Below are 22,494 nucleotides of genomic sequence, written 5' to 3'. Positions count from 1 at the left end.
CTGAATGCTTTCATTTTGACTTTGAACATTCTGGTGTCGAAGAGGGAGCAAACTTCTGAGATCTTTGGATTTCCAAACGATGCCAACGTTGAGCTCGATGGCAGTGGTTTCGCAGAAGGATGCTTAGATGCCGACATCAAAGTTGTTGAAGTCAACAATGAGGTTGTAGGGCAGGGTGCTCCCAATATTGAAAGGCTTAGCACCTCATAAATGGTGGTGCAAAGCCACAAGGTCTGATTTTTCTCATCTGTTTTGAGAAAGATAGGCATATCTTGCATGGAGAGACACTGTGTTCTTCTCCCAGGCAGATTAAGCACAAGTCATGGAGATTTTTTTGAGGGAAGCTTGGCATTACACAGTGTGCACCTCTTGAAGCTCCATTTCTCCTCAGTCATTTCAAGGATATTCCAACTTGTAGTCAAAGTCTGTTCCAAATCTGAGAAAACCTTAGCGAAGTCCGGAAGCTCTTTCCAAGTCAAAACCGATAAGTTTAGTCCGATATGTTTAATCTTACAGATAAACTCAGAAAGAACTTAACCAAGGAGTCACAGCCTGAGGACTGAACACAACGGCGGTTGGGAAAGAACTGAAGAACAAGCACCCAGCCCACCTTTAAACAGCATGCTGAAGGCATGTGGGTAGGGCTCAGTCACCTCAATGAGCTGCGGCATTCTACCGTGAGGGTCCTGCACAGGTGCATTACCTATTCTTATGGATATCGACGGATCTTGATCCAGATCAGGAGCTTTTCATATTATCAAAGTGGTGCGAGAAGGAACCAGGCTGCAGCAGCTCTTGTACCAAACACACAATGAGACGGGAGCCTGTTCTGTCCTCCAGATTTTAAGGAAAGCTTGAACATTCCTGATCAATTTAGTGGGATTTTTTCTTGCCAGAAATCATAAGTTTCTCATATGGCTACTTGTATGTTAGAAAAATGAATGCTTCAGCAACAACATGACAGGACCAATTTTCAAGTTATATGTTCACCTTGGTGCATAAAATCATGGTAAAATGACATCTCCAACCACCCAAACTTTGTCATTTAAATGAACACAAGATGCAACATGCTTTTGGGGGGAATGATTATTTTTTCAAATTAAGCCACTGCTACGGAACATCTCTGGTTATAATAATAATCCAAAAGAGTAGTTAATGCACCACACAAGACAAAAACTTGAGGCTATAAAGCTTATACAAAGAAAGCTTTGTCAGAAGAAAAAGTAAAATGTTGTAAGATCACTTGGGTATTTTAGATGCTGCAAATATTCTTCCAGTACTAGTTGCAAATTTGCCAAATAAACTTATGCTGCTAATGAATAACTTACACAAATCTGAGGAAGTTGTCAAGTCACTTCAGTCCAAGAAAATATTTTTGCAGCTATCCAAAAACTATACCTATGGAGCCCTCTGCTGGTAGTTGAGAAAGTTACAAGTAATGCTTCAAGATAAAAAACAGCAAGACAACTTGAAAAATACATCAAAAGGATATTAGGAGCTTCTCTGTGTTACTTTGAGAGCCCTTTATCTGAGTTAAAGCTGAAGTTATGGGACCTTCAATAAAAATCATTTTACCCTACATGAACAGGTCAGATTATTATAACAAGTAAAGGCAGCATTCTGTGGAATCTGCGAGACAATATATAGAAAGAATATGTGGCACCCTCTGCAGGGAAATTACGGAAAAGCAGTTAAAAGTTGTCTTGTAAAAAGATAAAATATCAAGGTATCATATAGCTGCTCCAGACTTATGCACTGATTTATGCTGTAAAATACTTGCCAAATCACTCAATTATCATGCCACTACAAAAATACACACTAAATTTTGCCTACAAAAACTGTTTCCCCAAATGTTCAAATTTCTTCATAACTAAAATTTATGAATTTTCTACTAAGAAGTTGGCACACTCGTACACACACTTGAACACAGGACATTTTGCTAATCCCTAGCTACCTGCCTCCCTCTAACACTGCAAACACAAATCTACATGTCAAGTATCAATTACCTCAGAAGTACTATATTATGATTATTGGAAGCTATTCAGCTACAGAAAATATTATGAAAGCTTAACCATAACAGCATTTGTGCCAGGTCAATGTATTTACACTGAACAGTAACTGCATTTTTCCATTTCCTTTGTGAATACTACTATGAGCTCAGTGAATTCTTCAGTAAGAGGGGCCAGCTTAACACAATTCTTGTGAGACTTCAATTTTCCTTTCTTCTAAATTGCCTATAACAAAGGTCTTTGGGAGAATGTACATTGTGATAGTTCACAACTGTTCTTTGGTGGGGTCCCAAACCTATTCAGGTTTTATGCAAATAATAAACTTATGGCAAGTCTCATATCCTTCCCATTAGATCCACTAATAAATGTAGTTCATTTTTAAACACTAAATCCTAATTTCTTACCCTTTGACAAATTTTAGCCATGCAAGGCTATTACTGAGTGATAAATCTATTCAGAATAAGGCTACAGACCTGAAGCCATACCGGTCAAGTGTTTTGTCTACCAGCGCAACCAGTATATCAATACAGCAAGCAGATAGTTGCTGAACTAAAAAGGAATAAATTATTATGAACTCAAACAGAAGATCTTATAGTTTTTTTCCAAGTTCACACTTCGCTTATTATTCAATTTCTGGATACTCTGAAATTTAGCACTATTTATGCCATACCTTCTAAAATCTGTTTGCTGGATCCTGCCGCCATTTCAATGGGGTGGTCATCTGTAGAAAGACCAAGAAGTTTAAGCTTATTTATCATTTCAGGGTTTATGGGGTTGTGCTAGCTCTTTTTAAAGAGAACATTCTATGTTCAGAAACTTTCTACAATATGCATCATCTTCTTTCTATGTTCAGAAACTTTCTACAATATGCATCATCCCCTTAATAACAGGAATTTTCTTAATGGAGACACTTTAAAAAAGAAAGACTCAAAACTGCAGAACTATTTTTGAAAAGAGGGGAAACTAAAGGAATGCAAAAGATGTGGTGGACAGAGACACAATTTGGTTATCCTGACTTGCCAGACTTTTTTTGTTGTTTGAAAAACAAGGATGAAAACAAAAGAGATTTGGAAGGAACCTATTAACAATCAAGTTTCAGCCATAGGAAAAGCCTTATTGCCTGCCAATGCAGGACACAATGTCAGGATTTCCAAACAATGGGTGGTAGCTAAGTGCAGACTGTCATTAGGCTGAGAATCCAGCAGCAAGTCAAATGCAGCCAGAACATGTAAAGTTCAGGGCCTTGAAAATCAACAGTGAAATTCAGACTGGAATTATCTCATGATATTACTGGGGTCCAAATTGTTCTGCAGCTGTACCAGACCTTTCAATTGCCTTTCCTAAAAATGGGAGGCTGCACATAAAACAATAGTTGTTAAGCATTCACATTAAAACAGATTGTTTTCTTGAAAAGGGAAGAATGTCTGCTTACTTAAGGATGGCCAACACCCTTCCTTCTACAACAATGACCATGCTGGTTAATAATGGTATTAATGATTACATTTTTATCCCACCCTTCCTCCAGGGAGGTCAGGTGCCATATAAGGTTCTCTCCATGCACCCAACCCACCCATTTTATCCTCAGAACAATCCTTTGAGGGAGCTTAGGCTAAATAGTGACTGACCCAAGGACACCTGGTGAGCTTCACGGCTGAGCAGATTCATCTTGCATGAAGCAACCCAAACTTTATCATGAGGTAACTCCCAGCATCTCCTTACTGTTTTTTTCACAAAGCAACATGAGTACAAATGGATCCAGGAAACATATTAGATAGAGACAATACAATTAAAATTGTATTATATTACATTCTAGGATCTTTCAGAGCATCCATACAGATGTTTTACAGTGGAGACAGACAACAAATCCAAGCATAACTCTGAACGTGCTATTTCAGACACTTACCACGACAGTAATTCTGATTCTGTGAGTGCCCGTGGCCATGATCATGAGAATGGCCATGTCCGTCATCATGTTTGGAATCATGACTGTGGCCATGCCCTCCGTGACTGTGGCTTAGAGCCCCATTAAAGAGGGAATGGCTATGCTCATGTCCTGTTAACAGAGAATTTCTATTTTTAATCATGAGTAAATGCCAGCTTCTATGAGTTAATCTTGCCATTGCATGTAAAACAAAGGGAATAAGAGAGATGGTGCAAGACATTTTGGTGCCAGAGGTAAAAATCCAAAAGGCATTCCTTCACCATCACAGTGCTTAAAATACACAATCTGCTGCCCTTTAATGGTACCCCAAGATCTGCCACTGTGGCGGGCTGCCCCCTCTGAAACAAGGAACAAATTCCACACTAAGGATGTCACCTGATTAACAAAATCTTGGCTAACTGTATAAATTTTGAAACAAATCTACCCTACACTGCTTCAAAACAAAGCCAACTGAAAAATCATCTCTCTAGAAAGCTATGGTTTTGAGCAACAGCCCAACTAAAGAGCAATACAGTTCTCCTATACACACAGTATTTTTCTCAGTCACACATTTCCAGATTGTAGCATGTATGCTTACTACACAATTTAAGAGTGTTGTTTACTTGTCACATATTAAAAAGCAATATCACACACTGGGGAGCAGCCAGAGTGTTGCACTGGCACAACACACTGGCTGCACCAGTATAAGGCTCTTCCACACACCCCTCCTCCATACTGGAGCACCTCAAGTCCCTCAAAAAGCTGTGGCTGAGGATTGATGGACCTTCAGAAGGATTGATGGAGCTTCAGCAGCAGAATGGGATGCAGTGCCAGAGCCTGCGGGGTGGGTGGGTGTGTAAGATCCAGAAACCATGAGCAGAGCAATGCCCCTACTAGCAATACCTGGTAACTACCCTCAGTTACCAGGTATCCCCCCCGCCCACCATCTCTGCATCACATTCCATACTGTTGCTAAAATGCATCACATTTCCACACCTCAGTCAATCCATCTGGAGAACTTTGCAAACTTCAGTAGGGAAGAGGAGGTAGGCAAGATGCCTCATGTGGAGCATTTTGCACCAGTGTACCACTCTGAATACTATCACTGAATTTACAAAGAAATAAAGGCCCATTACAAAAACACTCACAGCTCACTGGAGTAGCATACGTGACAAAAATTAATTAGTTGGCAAGTAAAAGCCACATAGAAAGCTATAGATCTTACATCATCAGAAAAGAAGTCCAATCCTATGCTGCTTTAGCAGCAGTGGCTTGCACTGAAGTAGCATCCTGTACTACACAATTCTGGTTCACTTGTCTTTATTCCACAATGTTTTACTGACACTATGGGGACAGAGCCTCCCTGAGTGGCAGCAGGATAGGGAGCAAACCTCCTTTTCTCTGAACATCCCCCAAGGACAGGGAAAGTATTACAAGGCATCCACCAAGCTGATTAAGCAGGATCAATGGTTGCCACGAAGGCAGCATAAAAGAGTCATATGAATATAGGAAGCTGCCTTATATTGCATCAGATCATTGGTTCATTTAGCTCAGGATTGTCTACATAGACTGGCAGCAGCTTCTCCAAGGCTACAGGCAGGAGTCTCTCTCAGCCCTGACTGGGGATACAAAGGAGGAAACTTGGAACCTTCTGCATGCAAAAATGCAGCCACTCTTCCCAGAGTGGCCCCATCCCCTAAGGGGAATAGCTTACAATGCTCACATGTAGTCTCCTACTCAAATGCAAACCAGGGTGGACCCTGCTTAGCAAAGGTGACAATTCATGCTTGCTACCACAAGACCAAGCTCTGCTCCCACAGTCCAGCTCTCCTCCTCTGAGTCAAGATGATGAACCACCATGATAGCACAAGATATTCCACTGGGACCCTACCACTGAATACTGTGGTCTACTGCACAATAGAAAGCAGTATTTGGCCCTCTACATAGGAACATAGGAAGCTGCCATATACTGAGTCAGACCATTGGTCTATCTAGCTCAGTATTGTCTTCACAGACTGGCAGCGGCTTCTCCAAGGTTGCAGGCAGGAATCTCTCTCAGCCCTATCTTGGAGAAGCCAGGGAGGGAACTTGAAACCTTCTGTTCTTCCCAGAGTGGCTTCATCCCCTGAGGGGAATATCTTGCAGTGCTCACACATCAAGTCTCCCATTCATATGCAACCAGGGCAGACCCTGCTTAGCTATGGGGACAAGTCATGCTTGCTACCACAAGACCAGCTCTCCTCTCTGCTCGAATTGAAACAGATAAGTATGTTTGTTCAAGCATCTTACCAGAACCATGGGAGTGGCCATGTCCACCATGTTGAAACACAAAAATTCCTATAAGGTTTACAAGGAAACCAAGTATGGAAACAGGAAGAAGCCTTTCGTGATGAACATCAGGAGGCTCAAGTGCTCTCTAGAATAGTGAAGCAGAACATTTCAGTGCAAATAGTTTACAACTACAGTCTATTTAGTTGTCCTAAATATCAATTCTGTGTATCGTACAAAGTAATTCATAAAAATCAGTATATCGCTAACTAGTTTTCTGAGGGCTCACAAATGTATTATAAACCCTTTGAAAGAAATTTCCAAGCAATGAAACGGAACTACTGCATATCAAAAGAACAGTCACATTTACTGGTATCAAAGGTAATTTCATGAATACCGCAAGTCAACATCAAGCACGGTAACACTTGAGCTACCTGAAAATGCATTTAAAATAAGAATATGTTTTCTCAAGATTTAAGAAAATTCTATTTTACCCCACAGAGAAAAGAGCATAGATCATTTCCTGGAAAAATTAGTGCCATTAAATAGTTAAACTGAAAACTCTTCAAGACTTTTATCCTATCCAATTTCAGCATCATCACTGGTTTGTTTGAGGAAAGAGGTTGTTCTAAAAACCATCTTACTCCTTTCTCTTTTGAATCTCATTTCCGTTTCTCTTCTTATTTTAAGCCCACATGATCCCGACCACACGTTAAGGTCATCTGAGGAGGTCCGTCTCCAGTTACCACTGGTACATCTGGTGGCAACTCCAAGGCGGGCCTTCTCTGTAGCTGCTCCTGGGCTGTGGAATGTACTCCCTACAGAAATTCATAACCTGAATTCATTAATGGCCTTCAGGAGAGCCCTTCAGACCTATCTGTTTCACCTAGCCTTCCAGGATTTTTAAACTGTAAATGTTTGGCCTGGTTTTCCAGGGTTTTAAAACTCTTTTAATTGTAAATTGATTTCATATCATTTTTATAGTTTTGTATTTTAACTGTTAATTGATTTTAATTGTTTTTATTTTGATGTAAACCATCCTGAGCCATTTTTGGAAGGGTGGCATAGAAATCAATCAATCAATCAATCAATCAATCAAATAAATAAATAAATAAATAAATAAATAAATATAATTTTACTGTGCCCCTCAGACTTTACTTAACAATAGAGAAAAATAACATCTATTTGTATCAGACACCATGCTGGTTCCAAAAGAACAGCAATATAGTGCAAATTTTCACTTTCTTACAAGAATACAGTATTGAAGGTTTGAAGCAATCACTGTACAAAATACAAACATTTGTATGCAGCATTGCACACCAACACCAAATTAATTTTCTTCCCTTACATTAATTTTGAACTTACCTGCAACTTAGTTTTCAACCAACATATTTGCATAAGACAGAGTTCTACCGATTCTAGATATTCAGCAGCAGAAATTATCAATAACTAGCAGATCCAGCACATAGCATCTGCGCCGCTAGACTCTCTCTGCCACTTCCCCGCTCCCTTCCACTCCAGTCCGTTCCCCGCTACTCCCCACACTTCCACCCCAATCTGTTCCCCGCCGCTTCACCTCCTCCCTTCCACCCCAGTCCATCCCCGTCATTCTGGAGGTTCCCATCCTCCTCCCACCACTAGCAGCTTTCTCTTCCTGCCCCCGGAGAGTGTTTTATCTCCCCACCCGTCTCCCTCCCTCCCCCCACCGCCATTTTCGCCCACCCGCCACCTCCTCTGCTAGGGTTCACCACCGCCACCGCCACCTCCTCCCCACCACACTGTCCATCTCCTCTGCCACTCTCCCTGCTCCCAGCCCCCATGCCTGCCACAACAGCCCCAGTTCATTCTCCATCCTTGGAGGCTCACGCAGCCAATCCACTTGTTGCACTAGCCTCCGCCCGGCCACAGGCCCGTTCAATCCGCTTGCTTTATAACTCTGCATTTGGAACCCTGCCCCGCATTGGAACATGCTGCACATGGACCATCTACCATAATTATATATATATAGATCATCTTCATAACACACCTCAACACCTTCAGAGAAAATGAAGAAAGCTGTGAAGATTAGAAACAGACCATTTACAAAACCAGCTAGTACTTCTGCTCGAACATATCTAGGAAGACAGAAAAGCAAATATTAGGACTATATCAAACTAGTCTAAAATCCATAACCATTTCATTTTTTTTAATGTTTACACACACATAATGGCAGCTGGTGGTAGAGCAATCTTCCCCACTCAAAATGGTCTTTCAAAACAAAAAATGCAAACATTGGAGGTAGTGTTGTGAACTGCTCCATCAGTACCAGTTCTTGCATTCCAGCATGGATAAGGTCTACAGCCTTAATACAGAAAATGCATCAACTCAAGCTTCAATTCACACAGGGAGATGTTTGTTTGCATCAGCTTTTAGCAGAGGTGGTCATTTGTTAGCTACCCCATAAATTGTTTTCTGGGTGGCACACAACACAACATTAAAACATAAAGTGAAATACATACAAAAATACAAAGTATAAAACAATTTTTAAAAATTAAATCTGTTTTTAAAACCAAAATTTAAAAGGCCTGAGTGAACAAAAAGTTTGTCTTCAGCTTAGGAGATTCCAACCAACCAGGCTGCTTAGAGGCCAGAGCTTTCAGGGCCAGCATCTTCCAAGAAGAAGCTTGGCTAAGAAGAATCCACCCTGCTAAGCTGAACAACTCAATAGGCTACTTTTGGTCCTTCCTGCCAGGAAAAGCAAGATTGTAAGCGTCTCTGGGACAATTTTCCTTTTGCCAATATAAGAAGCAGACCTGTGCATGTGGTTTTTAAATCAGCTAGCACCATTCCTTAAACAAAATAGCTGGAAGTAGGTGGCTTAGTTTGTTCAAAGAAGTACACAAGGTGCTGCTTCTCAGGTGACCTGCAGGCACCCCTCCCATCTGGAAGTGGAAGACTGCAACTATTCTGAGGCAAATATCCTACTGTGTTTACCCTAATCCAAGATGAAGTTTCCCCCAAGTTCTTTCCTATTAAATATAGGGGATCATCTTGAATCTAGAGTCCTCTTTCTTTTGGATAAATACAGATATAACCTCTGTTTAACCTATATCTTTTAAGGCATCATCTTAAACTCAGTCACCTTCTAATCAGGTAAATGTGGTAGCTCTTGCTATTACAGGTCCCATTTAGCCAAGCAGTACACAGCTTGAATGTTTCATCTTGTTGGCTAGCGTCACTTCTCAAATGAACCTGCTCAGGAGCAGTGTTAGCCAAGTCAAAAGCAACACATAAGGCACCGTTTCTCACCAGGTGCCTCTCCCAGGAGGATCATACTCTTATTTCTTGCTGGAAGGAGCACGTGCCAATTTCAGGGGACCAAAGAAGTTGATGGCTGTAGGTAGAAGTGGAAGCTGCCATATACTGAGCTAGACCATTGGTCCATCTCGCTCAGTATTGTCTACACAGACTGGCAGCGGCTTCTCCAAGGTTGCAAGCAGGAGTCTATCTCGGCCCTATCTTGGAGATGCCAGGGAGAAAGCGGCTCCATCCCCTGAGGGGAATATCTTACAGCATTCACATGTAGTCTCCCATTCATATGCAACCAGGGCAGACCCTACTTAGCTAAGGGGACAAGTCATAGAGAGACATCAGGTGGCCTGTATGTTGTCTATTTCTGTCCTTCAGAATTATGCAGTCACAGTAGAAATAATCTTCTGGTCCAAATACCTGCCCCGAAAAGACAAACCTGCCTACCTTTCAGCCCCCGCAAACAACAACAGGGTGGAGGCTGCCTAGGTCAGCCTGATGCATGATCTCCAACTCTGAATTTAGAGAGGGAGCGAGACTCTCCTGATCCTTTAGGATCTCTCGGCAGCTTTCACTCGATCATAGTATCCTTCTGGAGCGTCTGAGCAGGGTGGATGCGAGGCACTGCTTTGTGGTAGTTCTGCTGCTACCTCTCAAGCAGGTTCCTTGGAGGCTGTTCTTCAAAATCTGAACTTTTGCATGGTGACAATATGGAGCCTCAGGGCTCCATATTGTCTCCAATGTTATTTAACATCTACATGAAACTAATGGGAGAGATCATCAGGAGATTTGGTGCAGGGTACTATCAGTATGCTGACGACACCCAAATCTATTTCTCAGGACAAGGTAATACCTCCCTAAATGCCTGCCTGAAGATGGTGATGGGCTAGATGAGGGAAAATACACAGACTGAATCCAGATAAGACGGAGGTACTTATTGTGTGGGGTCAGGACTCAGGAGATGGGCTTGATCCACCTGTTCTGGATGGGGTCATACTTCCCCAAAAAGAACAGGTACACAGTCTGGGGGTGCTTCTGGATCCCTGGTGTTCCAGGTTGAGGCAGTGTCCTGAAATGCCTCCTATCAGCTTCAACTGATATGCCAGCTGCATCCATTTCTTGAGATAAATGACTTCAGAACGGCATTAGATATGCTGGTAACCTCCAGACTTGACTACTGCAATGCACTCTATGTGGGGCTGCCTTTGTATGTAGTCCAGAATCTGCAGCTGGTTCAGAATGCAGTGGAGGAGTTGGTCTCTAGATCATTTCGGAGAGACCATATTATTCCAGTATCGAAAGAGCTACACGGACTGCCGATAAGTTTCCAGGCAAAATACAAGGTGCTGGTTATAACCTATAAAGCCCTAAACAGCTTAGGCCCTGAGTATTTAAGAGAATGGCTTCTATGCCATGAGCCCCATGGCCTGTTAAGATCATCTGGAGAGGTTCATCTGCAGTTGCCACCGTCTCAACTGGTAGCTACTTGGATGGGCCTTCTCCATTGCTGCCCTGAAGCTCTGGAATGTGGTTCCTTCTGAAATAAGAGCCTCCCCATCTCTGACAACTTTTTTAAAGTCCTTAAAGACGCATCTGTTCACCCAGGCTTTTAATTAAATATACTGTTTTAATAGTTTTAAATATTGTTTTGAAACTTTAAAGCTATGTTATGACGTCTTAACTTTTTCTGTTGTGATTTGTATTGTTTTATTGTAAAATGCCCAGAGACGCAAGGTTTGGGCGGTGTACAAATATGTTAAATTAATAAAGACATAACACAGACAACTGTCTGCCTCAGATCAAAAGCTCCAAAGAACTCACAAAAGCCCCCTCTCAACCCAAGTACTCCTTTATTCAATTATATCCAACTTCAGCAGAATGAACTGCCAACAGCAAAGCAATAAAATGGAGAGGGTGCGCTAGCTACAACTAGCTATGATTAGCCAAACATGAAGGGTATTACTTAAATTGGGGAGACAACCCAATTTGTACCTTATATCTCTTCCTACAATACAGAACCAGTATGTCTGCTGAGATACACAAACCTGATATCAAGACTAGCCTAAAAAGCATATATACAAAACACAACCTCATATGTCAACCTAAGAATATTTAGACACTAACCAAACTCAAACTGGGCAACTACTCATTTGAAAACAAATAAGGCATATGAGTAGACAACAGACGCCTTATTAACACATTCAACAGCAACCACAAAGTGTAGCCTATTCCCTGATCTCATGGCTAGACTGTAAGGCTGACATTAAGACCAGATAATGGCACAAGCCCTACAAAAAAAAACAAGGAACTAAGCACCAGTGCCAGATCTTTTAGGCAACTTGCAAGCATTGTAACAAATCCACCACATTGCACCAAGGAAGCAAAAGGATGCCTCAGATTGTTGGAAGCCAACATATGTTCCTTAGGTTGGGTATTTGTGCCCATACTAGCGTTAATTAACAGCAGTACAGCCTGGCATGATTTCATTTAACCATATTTACATTAATATTAAGCAGCACAAAGTTCTCAAATGCTGTAGGCTTGGTGCTCCTGTTAAACAGATGGTGTACCAGTGTAGCTTGAATTAACATGAGCCAAATCCCAACAAAAATATTTATAACCATATTCCACTAACCCACAGAGCTACTAACTGCAATGCTGCCTTGTCAGCATACTATAACACTGCACATTCTATCAACAGGTATACAGTATATAGCATAAAATAGGTTTCTTAGAACATCTACATTTCACCCACTGAAATAGCTTACCCGTAAGAGAAAGCATCATTTGATCTCCACTTTGAAATGACTGAAGCTGCCAGACCAGCCAACAGAGCAGTACAGTCAAAAAACATGTGAAAGGAATCCGATATTAGACCTAAACTGGAAAAACAGACAAAAATTCTGTTAGGCCCAGAAGAAATTTAAGACAATTGGTAATTTCACTGTGTATAGGGTAGTCTGAATGACATTGTTTCTTTCTTGCTAAAATGTATCTTAGTATGCACATACTGTATACTACAAATGCTCTATCAGAGATACAGGTTCCATAGTTTCTAGTTCACTCAAGAACCATAATCCATTCTATTCCTATTCCTATTCCTCCCTTCCAAAAATGGCTCAGGGCAGTTTACACAGAGAAATAATTAATACATAAGATGGATCCCTGTCCCCAAAGACTCACAATCTAAAAAGCAACACCAGATAGACACCAGCAACAGTCACTGGAGGTACTGTGCTAGGGGTGGATAGGGCCAGTTACTCTACTACCCCTGCTAAATAAAGAGAATCACCATGTTAAAAGGTGCCTCTTCGCCAAGTTAGCAGGGGTTAACTGAATTAGAATCAACAAAGTGATGAGTGTGATTAGCAGGTCTCCAGGTTACCCACAAAGAGCACTGATAAAATCCAGTATGAGAGGCGAAGAGCTTTAATTCCTTGGCCAAGGGTTGTTCTTTATTATTGTTCATCAAGATTGTTCTTGATGATTTTCAGCTCTGGGCTGCACCTATTTTTGATGCAAATAATGTTTGATTGTACTCTAGGATTCCTTTCCTCCAGAGCTTTCTTTCTGAAGGAAAAGTCCTTCCTCTGGAGAAACACCACCTTGGGACAGCCTTTGTGAAAGACACCAAAGCCAAGCAACAAAATGCTATTCATGTCGTTTTATGAACTGCTTCTTAAAAGCAGCCATGCAAATAAACCTGGGATAAGCTGTGTCAATACTTCATCTTTCCCATATTGCTTAATTGCTGGAGTTTGTTTCCATTTTTATTTATTTTTTCCCTTTTATTATTTCCTTGGATATGAGTAGCATTAGGGTCACATAACACTTATGTATTCTAATACTTAATACATAGTAGTAATCTTTATACCAAGAACATGTTTATGCAATCATATGCAGAGTATGGTATTAGTTATGGGAAAAGGAAACAGGTTCATATGTGGATTGGCAACTGGTTGAAGGAGAGGAAATAGAAGATAGGGGTAAAGTGATTTTTTCACAATGGAGGAAAGTAGTAAGTGGGGTCCCCCAAGAACCTGTACTCGGACCAGTGTTTTTTTAATTTGTTCAGAAATCATCTAGAAACTGGGGTAAGCAGCGAGGTGGCCAAATTTGCAGATGACACTCAACTATTTAGGGTAGTGAAATCCAAAACAGATGGTGAGGAATTCCAAACCATCTCTCCAAACTGGGAGAGTGGGCAACAAGACAAGTGTGTTTCAAAGCAAGTAAGTATGAAGTGATGCACACTGGGGCAAAACACCCCAACTTTTCATATACACTGATGGGGTTTGAGCTGTCGAGGAATGACCAAGAGGGGGATCTTGAGGCTGTGGTAGACAACTCATTGAAAGTGTCGATTCTGTGTGCAGCAACTGTGAAAAAGGCAAATTCCATGCTCAGGATCATTAGGAAGGGGGATGAAAAAAAAATCCTAATATTATAATGGAGCATCAGAAGCTGCTTAGAGTCAGATCATTGGTCCATCTAGCTCACTTGTCTATACCGACTGGCAGTGGCTCTCCAAAGTTAGAAGCTGGAGTCTTTCCTAGCCGTACCTGGAGATGCCAAGGAGTGAACCTGGGAACTTATGCATACAGGTGCTCTTCCACTAAGCTATGGCCCCACCTGCTAAAGGGAATATCTTACAGTGCTTACATGTGGTCTCCCATCTGCTCAAAGAAGTGCTGCCACAATCCTGAGTTTCTTCTATAATAGAGGTGGGCAGTATATCCCAGCAGCCATCAGACCTTTTGAGACCAAAGTCTTAGCCCAACTTCTTTATGGAGCCCAGCTTGGGCTATACAGGCAGACTTCATTAGCCACAGGGATTAGGCTCTTAGCCTACCACCGCAGATAAAGAAACTGCAGGTGTCGGAATATCAACTCAATGCAAATCCAGGGGTTACAGGAGCAAGAAAAGAAAGGGAGCACTCACCTCCCTGTCCCTGCCGCCCCCTCATGCGAAGGTGACATCCAGAACTAGCCTCTCCCCGCAGCAGGAGTTTCTCCTAAGCACTAGCCTTTCTCCCCACCAGGGCGCACCAATGCAACATCCCTTGTAGAGCAGGGGCTGCCAGAGGGCCGATCACCAGTCACCATTGCTCCATGCGCTTCTCTAGTGCTGGTCTCCCTCCCTGGACCGCCACCAGCCCCTGCCCATGCGCTGCCCTCTCTCCTTGTAGTGGAAGTCGAACGCAACATTCCCGGGGGACCACCGAAAGCAGGGCCAGGCCGGCATGAGCGATGTCTTCCTCAGATAACTGGCCCTCCTCACTGACGGGCAAGGGCTGGTTTATCCCTCCCAGGCCTTACAAGTCATGAGACCCAGGATTTGGAAAGAGTCCCAGGTCTCATGAGAGCCTGGGAAGGATAAGGAAGCCCTGGCCTGTCAATGAGGATGGCCAGTTCTCCAAGGAAGACCTTGCTCATGCCCTGCCTCTGGTGGTCCAGGACAATTGGCCCTGCCATGCCTCCAGTGGTTGCCCAGTTTGCAGGGATGTTGCATTCGACCCCCGGTGCAGGGAGAGAGGGCAGCGCTCAAGGAGTGTGCAGGGTGGCATCCGACAATCGGCCCTCCGGCAGTCCCCGTTCTACAGGGGATGTTGCATCAGCGCACCCTGTCAGGGAGAAAGGCCAGCATTTAGGAGACACCCCCACTGCAAGGAGAGGCCAGTGCTGGATGTCGCCTTCGCAGGGGGGAGAGGCCAGTGCTCCTTTCTCCCCTCCCGCTCCCCACCAAAAACCATGGATATGCAAACTCCTTACCCACAAGCGGATGAGATTCATCCTCTATTTTAAAACCACTGTTATGCAAAACCGCAAATAATGCAACCGAGGATTAGGAGGTTCTCCTGTACTCCAATTTGTCATTATTGGAAGTGATCCAGTCTAAATGTTTAAGATTACAAAAAATGCCCCTAATGTAATCTTGAGACCAATATCTTGACGGTTGAGACCAGAATTTGGCTTGCTTCAATTATTCTGTGGCTTAATTTAAATTTATCTCCAAATGACTTAGCTCACTTGATATCGAATGCCATCTTTATCTAATGCCCAGGTTGGATGGCTGTATCTTGGTGCCAACAATTGGAAATGAAGCTTTTGCATTATGGTTTTGCTCTGGACTTTTTACTATTCAGATATGACCATGCCAGGAAATTCAGGACCAACAAAAGGAAGTACTTTTTCATAAAGCACATAAATAATCTATTGAATTCTCTGCCATGGGATACGGTGATGGCCACCAGCTTAGATGGCTTTAAAAGCAGCTTAGACAATTTCATGAAGGACAGATCTATCAATGGTTACTAGTTTGATGGCTATAGGCTACTCTCCAGGCTCAGAGACAGGATGCCTCTGTATACCAGTTGCAGAGAAGCAACGGCAGGCGAGCATGCATTCATCTCTTGCTTGTGGGCTTCTCAGAGGTATCTGGTGGGCCACTGCGAGGACTAGACAGGCCTTAGGCCTCATCCAGCTGGACTGTTCTTATGAGCGTTCATTTTGCAACATATACACATACAAGTCTGAAACCCACTCCAACTTTGTAACCCATGTATTGCAACTTTCCTGTGGTGTTCCCTACAACAAGATAACCATAAAGGAGAGAAAAAGGCATCTGAAGCAGCCCTCAGAGTGCTGGGCATTAAACTAAGTCTGTCAAGATTAGTCTTGAGCAGCTACTGGCCTTATCAGTTGCTTTCTCTCCACAATGAAAACTAAATGAGTGAAAGATGAACTTCTAACATTAGGGTTGGATGCAAGAGCACAACAAACTAGATTATAAAATCTACACTGAGGGAAATAAGTATTTGATCCCCTGCTGATTTTGCCCGTTTGCCCTCTGACACAGAAATGACCAGGCTATAATTGGAATGGTAGGTTTATTGTAGCTCTGAGAGACAGAATAACAACAAACAAACCCTCAAAAGCCCAGTGCCCAAAAGTCAGCGATGGATTTGCATTGTAGTGAGGGAAATAAGTATTCGATCCCCTATCAACCAGCAAGATTTCAGGCTCCCAGGTGTCTTTTCACTATATGCAGGTAACAAGCTGAGATGAGGAACACCCTCTGTAAGGGAGTGCTCCTAATCCCAGCTTGTTACAGTACCTGTATAAAAGACACCTGTCCATAGAAGCAAGCAATCACTCAGCTTCCAAACTCACCACCATGACCAAGACCAAAGAGCTGTCAAAGGATGTCAGGGACAAGGTTGGACTGGGCTACAAGACTATCGCCAAGCAGCTTGGTGAGAAGGTGACTACAGTTGGCACGATAACTCGCAAATGGAAGAAACACAAAACAACTGTCAATCTCCCTCGGTCTGGGGCTCCATGCAAGATCTCACCTCGTGGAGTTGCAATGATCATGCGAACGGTGACAAAGCAGCCCAGAACTACACGGGGGGAACTTGTCAGTGATCTCAGGGCAGCTGGAACCATAGTCACCAAGAAAACAATTGGTAACACACTACGCCGTGAAGGACTGAAATCTTGCAGTGCCCGTAAGGTCCCCCTGCTCAAGGCAGCACATGTACAGGCCCGTCTGCAGTTTGCCAATGCACATCTGAATGATCCAGAGGAGAACTGGGAGAAAGTGTTGTGGTCAGATGAGACCAAAATCCAGCTCTTTGGCATCAACTCAACTCGCCGTATGTGGAGGAGGAGGAATGCTGCCTATGAGCCCAAGTACACCATCCCCACCGTCAAACATGGAGGTGGACACATTATGCTTTGGGGGTGTTTTTCTGCTAAGGGGACAGGACACCTTCACTGCATCGAAGGGACGATGGACGGGACCATGTACCGTCAGATCTTGGGTGAGCACCTCCTTCCCTCAGCCAGGGCATTGAGAATGGGTCGTGGATGGGTATTCCAGCATGACAATGACCCAAAACACACAGCCAAGGCAACAAAGGAGTGGCTCAAGAAGAAGCACATGAAGGTCCTGGAGTGGCCCAGCCAGTCTCCAGACCTTAATCCCATATCTCCAGACCTTAATCCCTTAATCTTTTCAGTTGGTGCGGCCTGAGGATGTGGACAAGATCCTGGGCAGTGTGCGGGCGACTTCGTGCGCTCTTGACCCTTGCCCTTCATGGCTAATAAAAGCTGCCAGGGAGGGGACAGGCAGATGGCTGGAGGTGATCGTTAATGCTTCATTAAGGGAGGGCAGGATGCCATCGTGCCTTAAGGAGGCGGTGGTAAGACCTCTATTAAAAAAGCCCTCCCTTTATCCCTCCAACCTGGACAACTATAGACCTGTGTCTAACCTTCCCTTTTTGGGCAAGGTGATAGAGCGTGTGGTGGCGTCCCAGCTGCAGAGGGTCTTGGATGATACGGATTATCTGGACCCTTTTCAATCTGGCTTCCGCCCCGGGTATGGGACTGAGACTGCCTTGGTCGCTCTAGTGGATGACCTACGCCGTGAACTAGACAGGGGGAGTGTGTCCCTGTTGGTTCTGCTGGACCTCTCGGCGGCATTCGATACCATCGACCATGGTATCCTTCTGGGCCGCCTCTCGAGTATGGGAATCGGAGGCACTGCGTTGCAGTAGTTCCGGTCCTTTCTTGAGGGGAGGGTCCAGAAGGTGGTGCTGGGGGACTACTGCTCGGCCCCGTGGCTGTTGGCCTGTGGGGTCCCGCAGGGTTCGGTCTTGTCCCCCATGCTGTTTAACATCTACATGAAGCCGCTGGGAGAGGTCATCTGGGGATTTGGACTGAGTTGTCAGCAATATGCGGATGACACTCAGCTCTATCTCTCCTTGTCATCTGATCCTAGGGAGGTGGTGGATGTCCTGAACCGGGGGCTGGAGGCCGTGATGGGTTGGATGTGGGCTAACAAACTGAAATTGAATCCGGATAAGACGGAGGTACTGTTGGTCAGTAGGAGAGCCAATCAGGATGATAAGATTTTACCGGTTCTGGATGGGGTTGCACTCCCCTTGAAGGAGCAAGTACGCAGCTTGGGGGTACTACTGGACCCGGCTCTGCTTTTGGAAGCTCAGGTGGAGGCGGTGGACAGGGGTGCCTTCGCACGGCTTTGGCTGGTGCGCCAGCTGCGCCCCTTTCTCGAGAAAGCAGATCTGGCCACGGTTACCCACACCTTAATCATGTCGCGGCTGGATTACTGTAATGCGCTCTACGTGGGGCTGCCCTTGAAGAATATCCGGAAACTGCAGCTAGTGCAAAACGCGGCAGCGAGGGTTTTATCCGGAGCTGCCCGTTGGGAACATATCACCCCCATTTTGAAAGAGCTGCACTGGCTACCGGTTCATTTCCGGGTCCAATTCAAGGTGCTGGTTTTGACCTTTAAAGCCCTAAACGGTTTGGGCCCGGGGTATTTGAGGGACCACCTGCTCCCAAGGGTTGCTGCCCGCGTGACGAGGATATCTGAGGGGGCCCTGCTCCGGGTGCCGACAATGAGAGAGGCCCGGCTGTCGTGCACTCGGGACAGGGCCTTCTCTGTTGCTGCCCCCAGACTCTGGAATGCTCTCCCAGTGGCCATTCGTTCCTCGGACTCCATCACGGCTTTTAGAAAGCTTGTAAAGACTTGGCTTTTTACCCAGGCTTTTACATAATCGTTTTTACTGCTGCTTCTGTGTGTTTTTATTTGTTGTATTGTTTTATGCCTGTTTTTATATGTTTTTATACTTTTAGCATGATGTTTTTATTGTGTTTTTATTGTATGTTTTTAACTTTTGTAAACCGCCTTGGGGCTATCTTTTAACGAAAGGCGGTATAAAAATGCAAAAATAAATAAATAAATAAAACAGAAAATCTGTGGAGGGAGCTGAAGTTTCGGGTTGCCAAACATCAGCCTCAAAACCTTTCTGACTTGGAGAGGATCTGCAAAGAGGAGTGGGACAACATCCCTCCTGGGTTGTGTGCAAACCTGGTGCCAACTACAAGAAACGTCTGACCTCTGTGATTGCCAACAAGGGTTTTGCCACCAAGTACTAAGACATCTTTTGTGAAGGGATTGAATACTTATTTCCCTCACTACAATGCAAATCCATCGCTGACTTTTGGGCACTGGGCTTTTGAGGGTTTGTTTGTTGTTATTCTGTCTCTCACAGCTACAATAAACCTACCATTCCAATTATAGCCTGGTCATTTCTGTGTCAGAGGGCAAACGGACAAAATCAGCAGGGGATCAAATACTTATTTCCCTCACTGTATGCCTTCCATAGAAACATACAAGTGTCCAGCCACAATCAACAACTACGCTCTCATATAAAAGATGATATCTAAAAACCTAGCTATTCATGGACATCCATTTTGGATGCCGTACAATACAGCCAACATTTACAAATTTTGAGATAATACCACATTTGAGAAAATAGGGGTGGCATATTGACATTGACATAGGAAACTTCTAATCTACGATACCATGTTGATTAAGCTTTCTTTACATCTTGTGTCATTATTTCAACATTATTACACGAAGCAAGTGTATTGCAGATTACTCTGCCATATTTACAAGTTTGGGGGTATCAAAAGCACTGAATCCATCAGACCTCATACTTGGAAATCATTTAAGTAGTTCATCAAACAAAACACTTTGAGCAAGTGAGTCAGGAATGGGAAAAGAACTTTTCCAAAGGCCTAGGACAACTCCTCCTACCAGTCAAAACCTTTCCCCTTTTTCTCCCTGTGTTAAGATTCGATCTGCCCTTATCAGTCTTCTCTTAACCTAATGAGTACCTAAGAGATTGTCTTTTTTTTTTTTTTAAGTGAACGAGTTCACAGGCAATAAACTCAATCAACTGCAAATATCATCCCGACCTGCTCTATCGAGGAAAGCATGCAACAATCCACAACAATGCTTCCTCCCACCCCCTTTCCGCCCCAGGGCCAATGGCTCTCAGGCCGCATCACATCAAGGGCGCAGGAGCTTCCTCCTGAACAGAGCCGAAAGGGAGACGTGGCAGCACCAGCCGTGGTCTTGGCCTTCAAGCTGGGAAGCGCCACCCCTTCCCTCTCCCGGTACCTGTTGCTCCAGATGCCGTACAGCAGCTCCACGAAGGCGAACGAGAGGTTGAGACAAAGGAAAAAGAAAAGGTTCCGCGACGTCTTGTCCGATAGGATGGATCTGGAGAGCGGGGCGGAAGAACAAGCGGAGTGGAGAGAGAGAAACAAGCATGATGCCGGAGAGTCGTCGGGAGCGCCTCCCCCCTCCCCAGGAAAGCCGCCAAAGCACTCAATGAAGCAGCAGCAGCCAGTCTCCCTCCCACCCACCAGCACGCGCGCCTGTAGTGTCCCGTTCACACGAGGCCGCCCTAGCACCGCCTCCCAAGCCTCGAATGGGCCACGCAGGAGAGAGGGACACGTCAAGACATCCGCGCGCACAGATACACACGGGACGCTTCTTCCCGGGGGGGGGTACCCGCCCGCGTCCCTGGCAGGAACGCCTCGGCTGGCGAAAGCCACACCACAACCATCCCTCCCCCCCCACACACACACAGATTAAACACCCCGCGCCCCGCCCACTCACTGCCACAGCCGCCAGCCCAACCGAACTCGCCCCCTCCCCTTGCCGCCCCCTCCTTAAGGGCAATGCCAATCACTGCCATTCAAACTTTTCCTCGGGCCTCGGCGTCTTCTGGGCACAGCCACCCACCACCCCGCTCCCCTCCTCAACACACACGCCCAGTTCCCCAGTACCCACCACTGCCAGGCGAGCCCCTGCGCCCCTGCCTCGAGTCCTAGACCCCGGGCTGGACCCCCAAGAGCGCCGTCCCTCCCTCCCTCCCACCCAAGCAGAGCCTCAGCACCCCCACATGCTCTCCCCCACGGGGAGGCTCCAGCCCCCTTGGGCTCGGCCCGGCCACCGCCGGCTACCTCAGAGTCCTCCTCGCTGCTCTACCCCCGCCCGCCCCCACTCCGAGCCTCCGCTCACCTGAACCACCCCGAGACCTTGCGGAGCAGGTTGAGCTTGGGCGGCTTGTATTCATCGTCCTTGATGGACAAAGGCAACATCTTGGGCGACGGATGGTCCGAGAGCGGAGCCGAGGCCGGCTTGAGGGGGTGGAAAAGCAAGGACTACGGCGGCCCCCGACTCTGGGCCAAGCGGCAGCACTACCAGCCTGTTAATCAAGCAGCCGGCGGCCCTCTCCGCCAGCAGCAACTTCCGGCTCAACCGGACCAATGAGCCTCTAGTGAGTCTGCGCGGTAGGAAGGGAGGAGGAGTTCCTCCGGGAGGAGGAGGGGGAGCTTCGGCTCTTGATCGTGGTCGAGACTCGAGAGGCAGGCGGAGAGGCTGCATCTAGGCGATTTGAACCGAATAGAGAGTTTAGTCACAGCCCGGGTGTGCCAGTCACAAATCCACATTTGAAAAACAAAAGTGCTGCTTATAACACAAACGCTGGAGTGACACACAGCAACCTGGCTCTATTTAGAGCCCCCATGGCCTCACACTCTTGTGAGGGAGGTGTTAGTGGGAGAAGGGGATGTTTTGCCATCTGTATTCATTTCAGATGTTTCCGAGCAGTTCTTTCCCCTCCCCTCTGATGGTCTTTCTCATTAGTTGTTGAGGAGTGTCCTCCTGGCCTTTCCCTCTCATGACTGGCCAGTGAGCCCCGGGTTGGATGGCTTTATCCTTGAAAAAGGATCTCAGTTTAGCCAATAGTGACCCAGGTGACCAGCCTTGATCATGAATATGCCTGGGGGGCACGAACTCCAAAAATGGGAAGGGGCTGAGAACCCCTTCCCCAACCTTTCTGTTAAAAGAATAGAACTTGGCTGCTCAGGAATCCCTCCTGGGGGACTGCCAATAGCACCCACACCTAAACCATTTGCATGGATGGTTTGGACACCATGCTTTGGCATGGACACTTAAACCCATTCTAAATTTCCAGGCCCAGCCTGGCATGCTGCCTTATGCAGATCTCCTGGTGTGGGGATTGGCGGAAGACGGGATCCCCACTTTCCAGCTGCCCTGGGATGACAGCATCACCCCTGGGGGCACAGGCAGGGGTGCACATCTCCACATGGGCAGGTGGG

The 22,494-nt window shown here is 45.3% G+C and overlaps 1 protein-coding gene across 1 annotated transcript in view; it reads right to left on the bottom strand.

Moving 5' to 3' along the window:
* Window positions 1–21,631, bottom strand: part of SLC30A7 (solute carrier family 30 member 7) — a 52,006-nt gene extending 30,375 nt beyond the window's left edge. Inside the window, exons 1-7 of the mRNA XM_053249241.1 lie at window positions 21,392–21,631; window positions 20,483–20,584; window positions 12,255–12,368; window positions 8,225–8,312; window positions 6,220–6,346; window positions 3,913–4,062; window positions 2,680–2,730 (exon numbers count right to left, since the gene is read on the bottom strand). Of these exons, the coding sequence (XP_053105216.1) occupies window positions 2,680–2,730; window positions 3,913–4,062; window positions 6,220–6,346; window positions 8,225–8,312; window positions 12,255–12,368; window positions 20,483–20,584; window positions 21,392–21,471 (712 nt within the window). The 5' untranslated portion in view covers window positions 21,472–21,631. The remainder of the gene's footprint in view (window positions 1–2,679; window positions 2,731–3,912; window positions 4,063–6,219; window positions 6,347–8,224; window positions 8,313–12,254; window positions 12,369–20,482; window positions 20,585–21,391) is intronic.
* Between the last annotated feature and the right edge of the window lie 863 nt (window positions 21,632–22,494).

This window comes from Hemicordylus capensis, chromosome 4, assembly GCF_027244095.1.
Source record: "Hemicordylus capensis ecotype Gifberg chromosome 4, rHemCap1.1.pri, whole genome shotgun sequence".
Taxonomy (NCBI): Eukaryota; Metazoa; Chordata; class Lepidosauria; order Squamata; family Cordylidae; genus Hemicordylus; species Hemicordylus capensis.
This window is presented reverse-complemented; position numbering and strand designations above follow the sequence as displayed.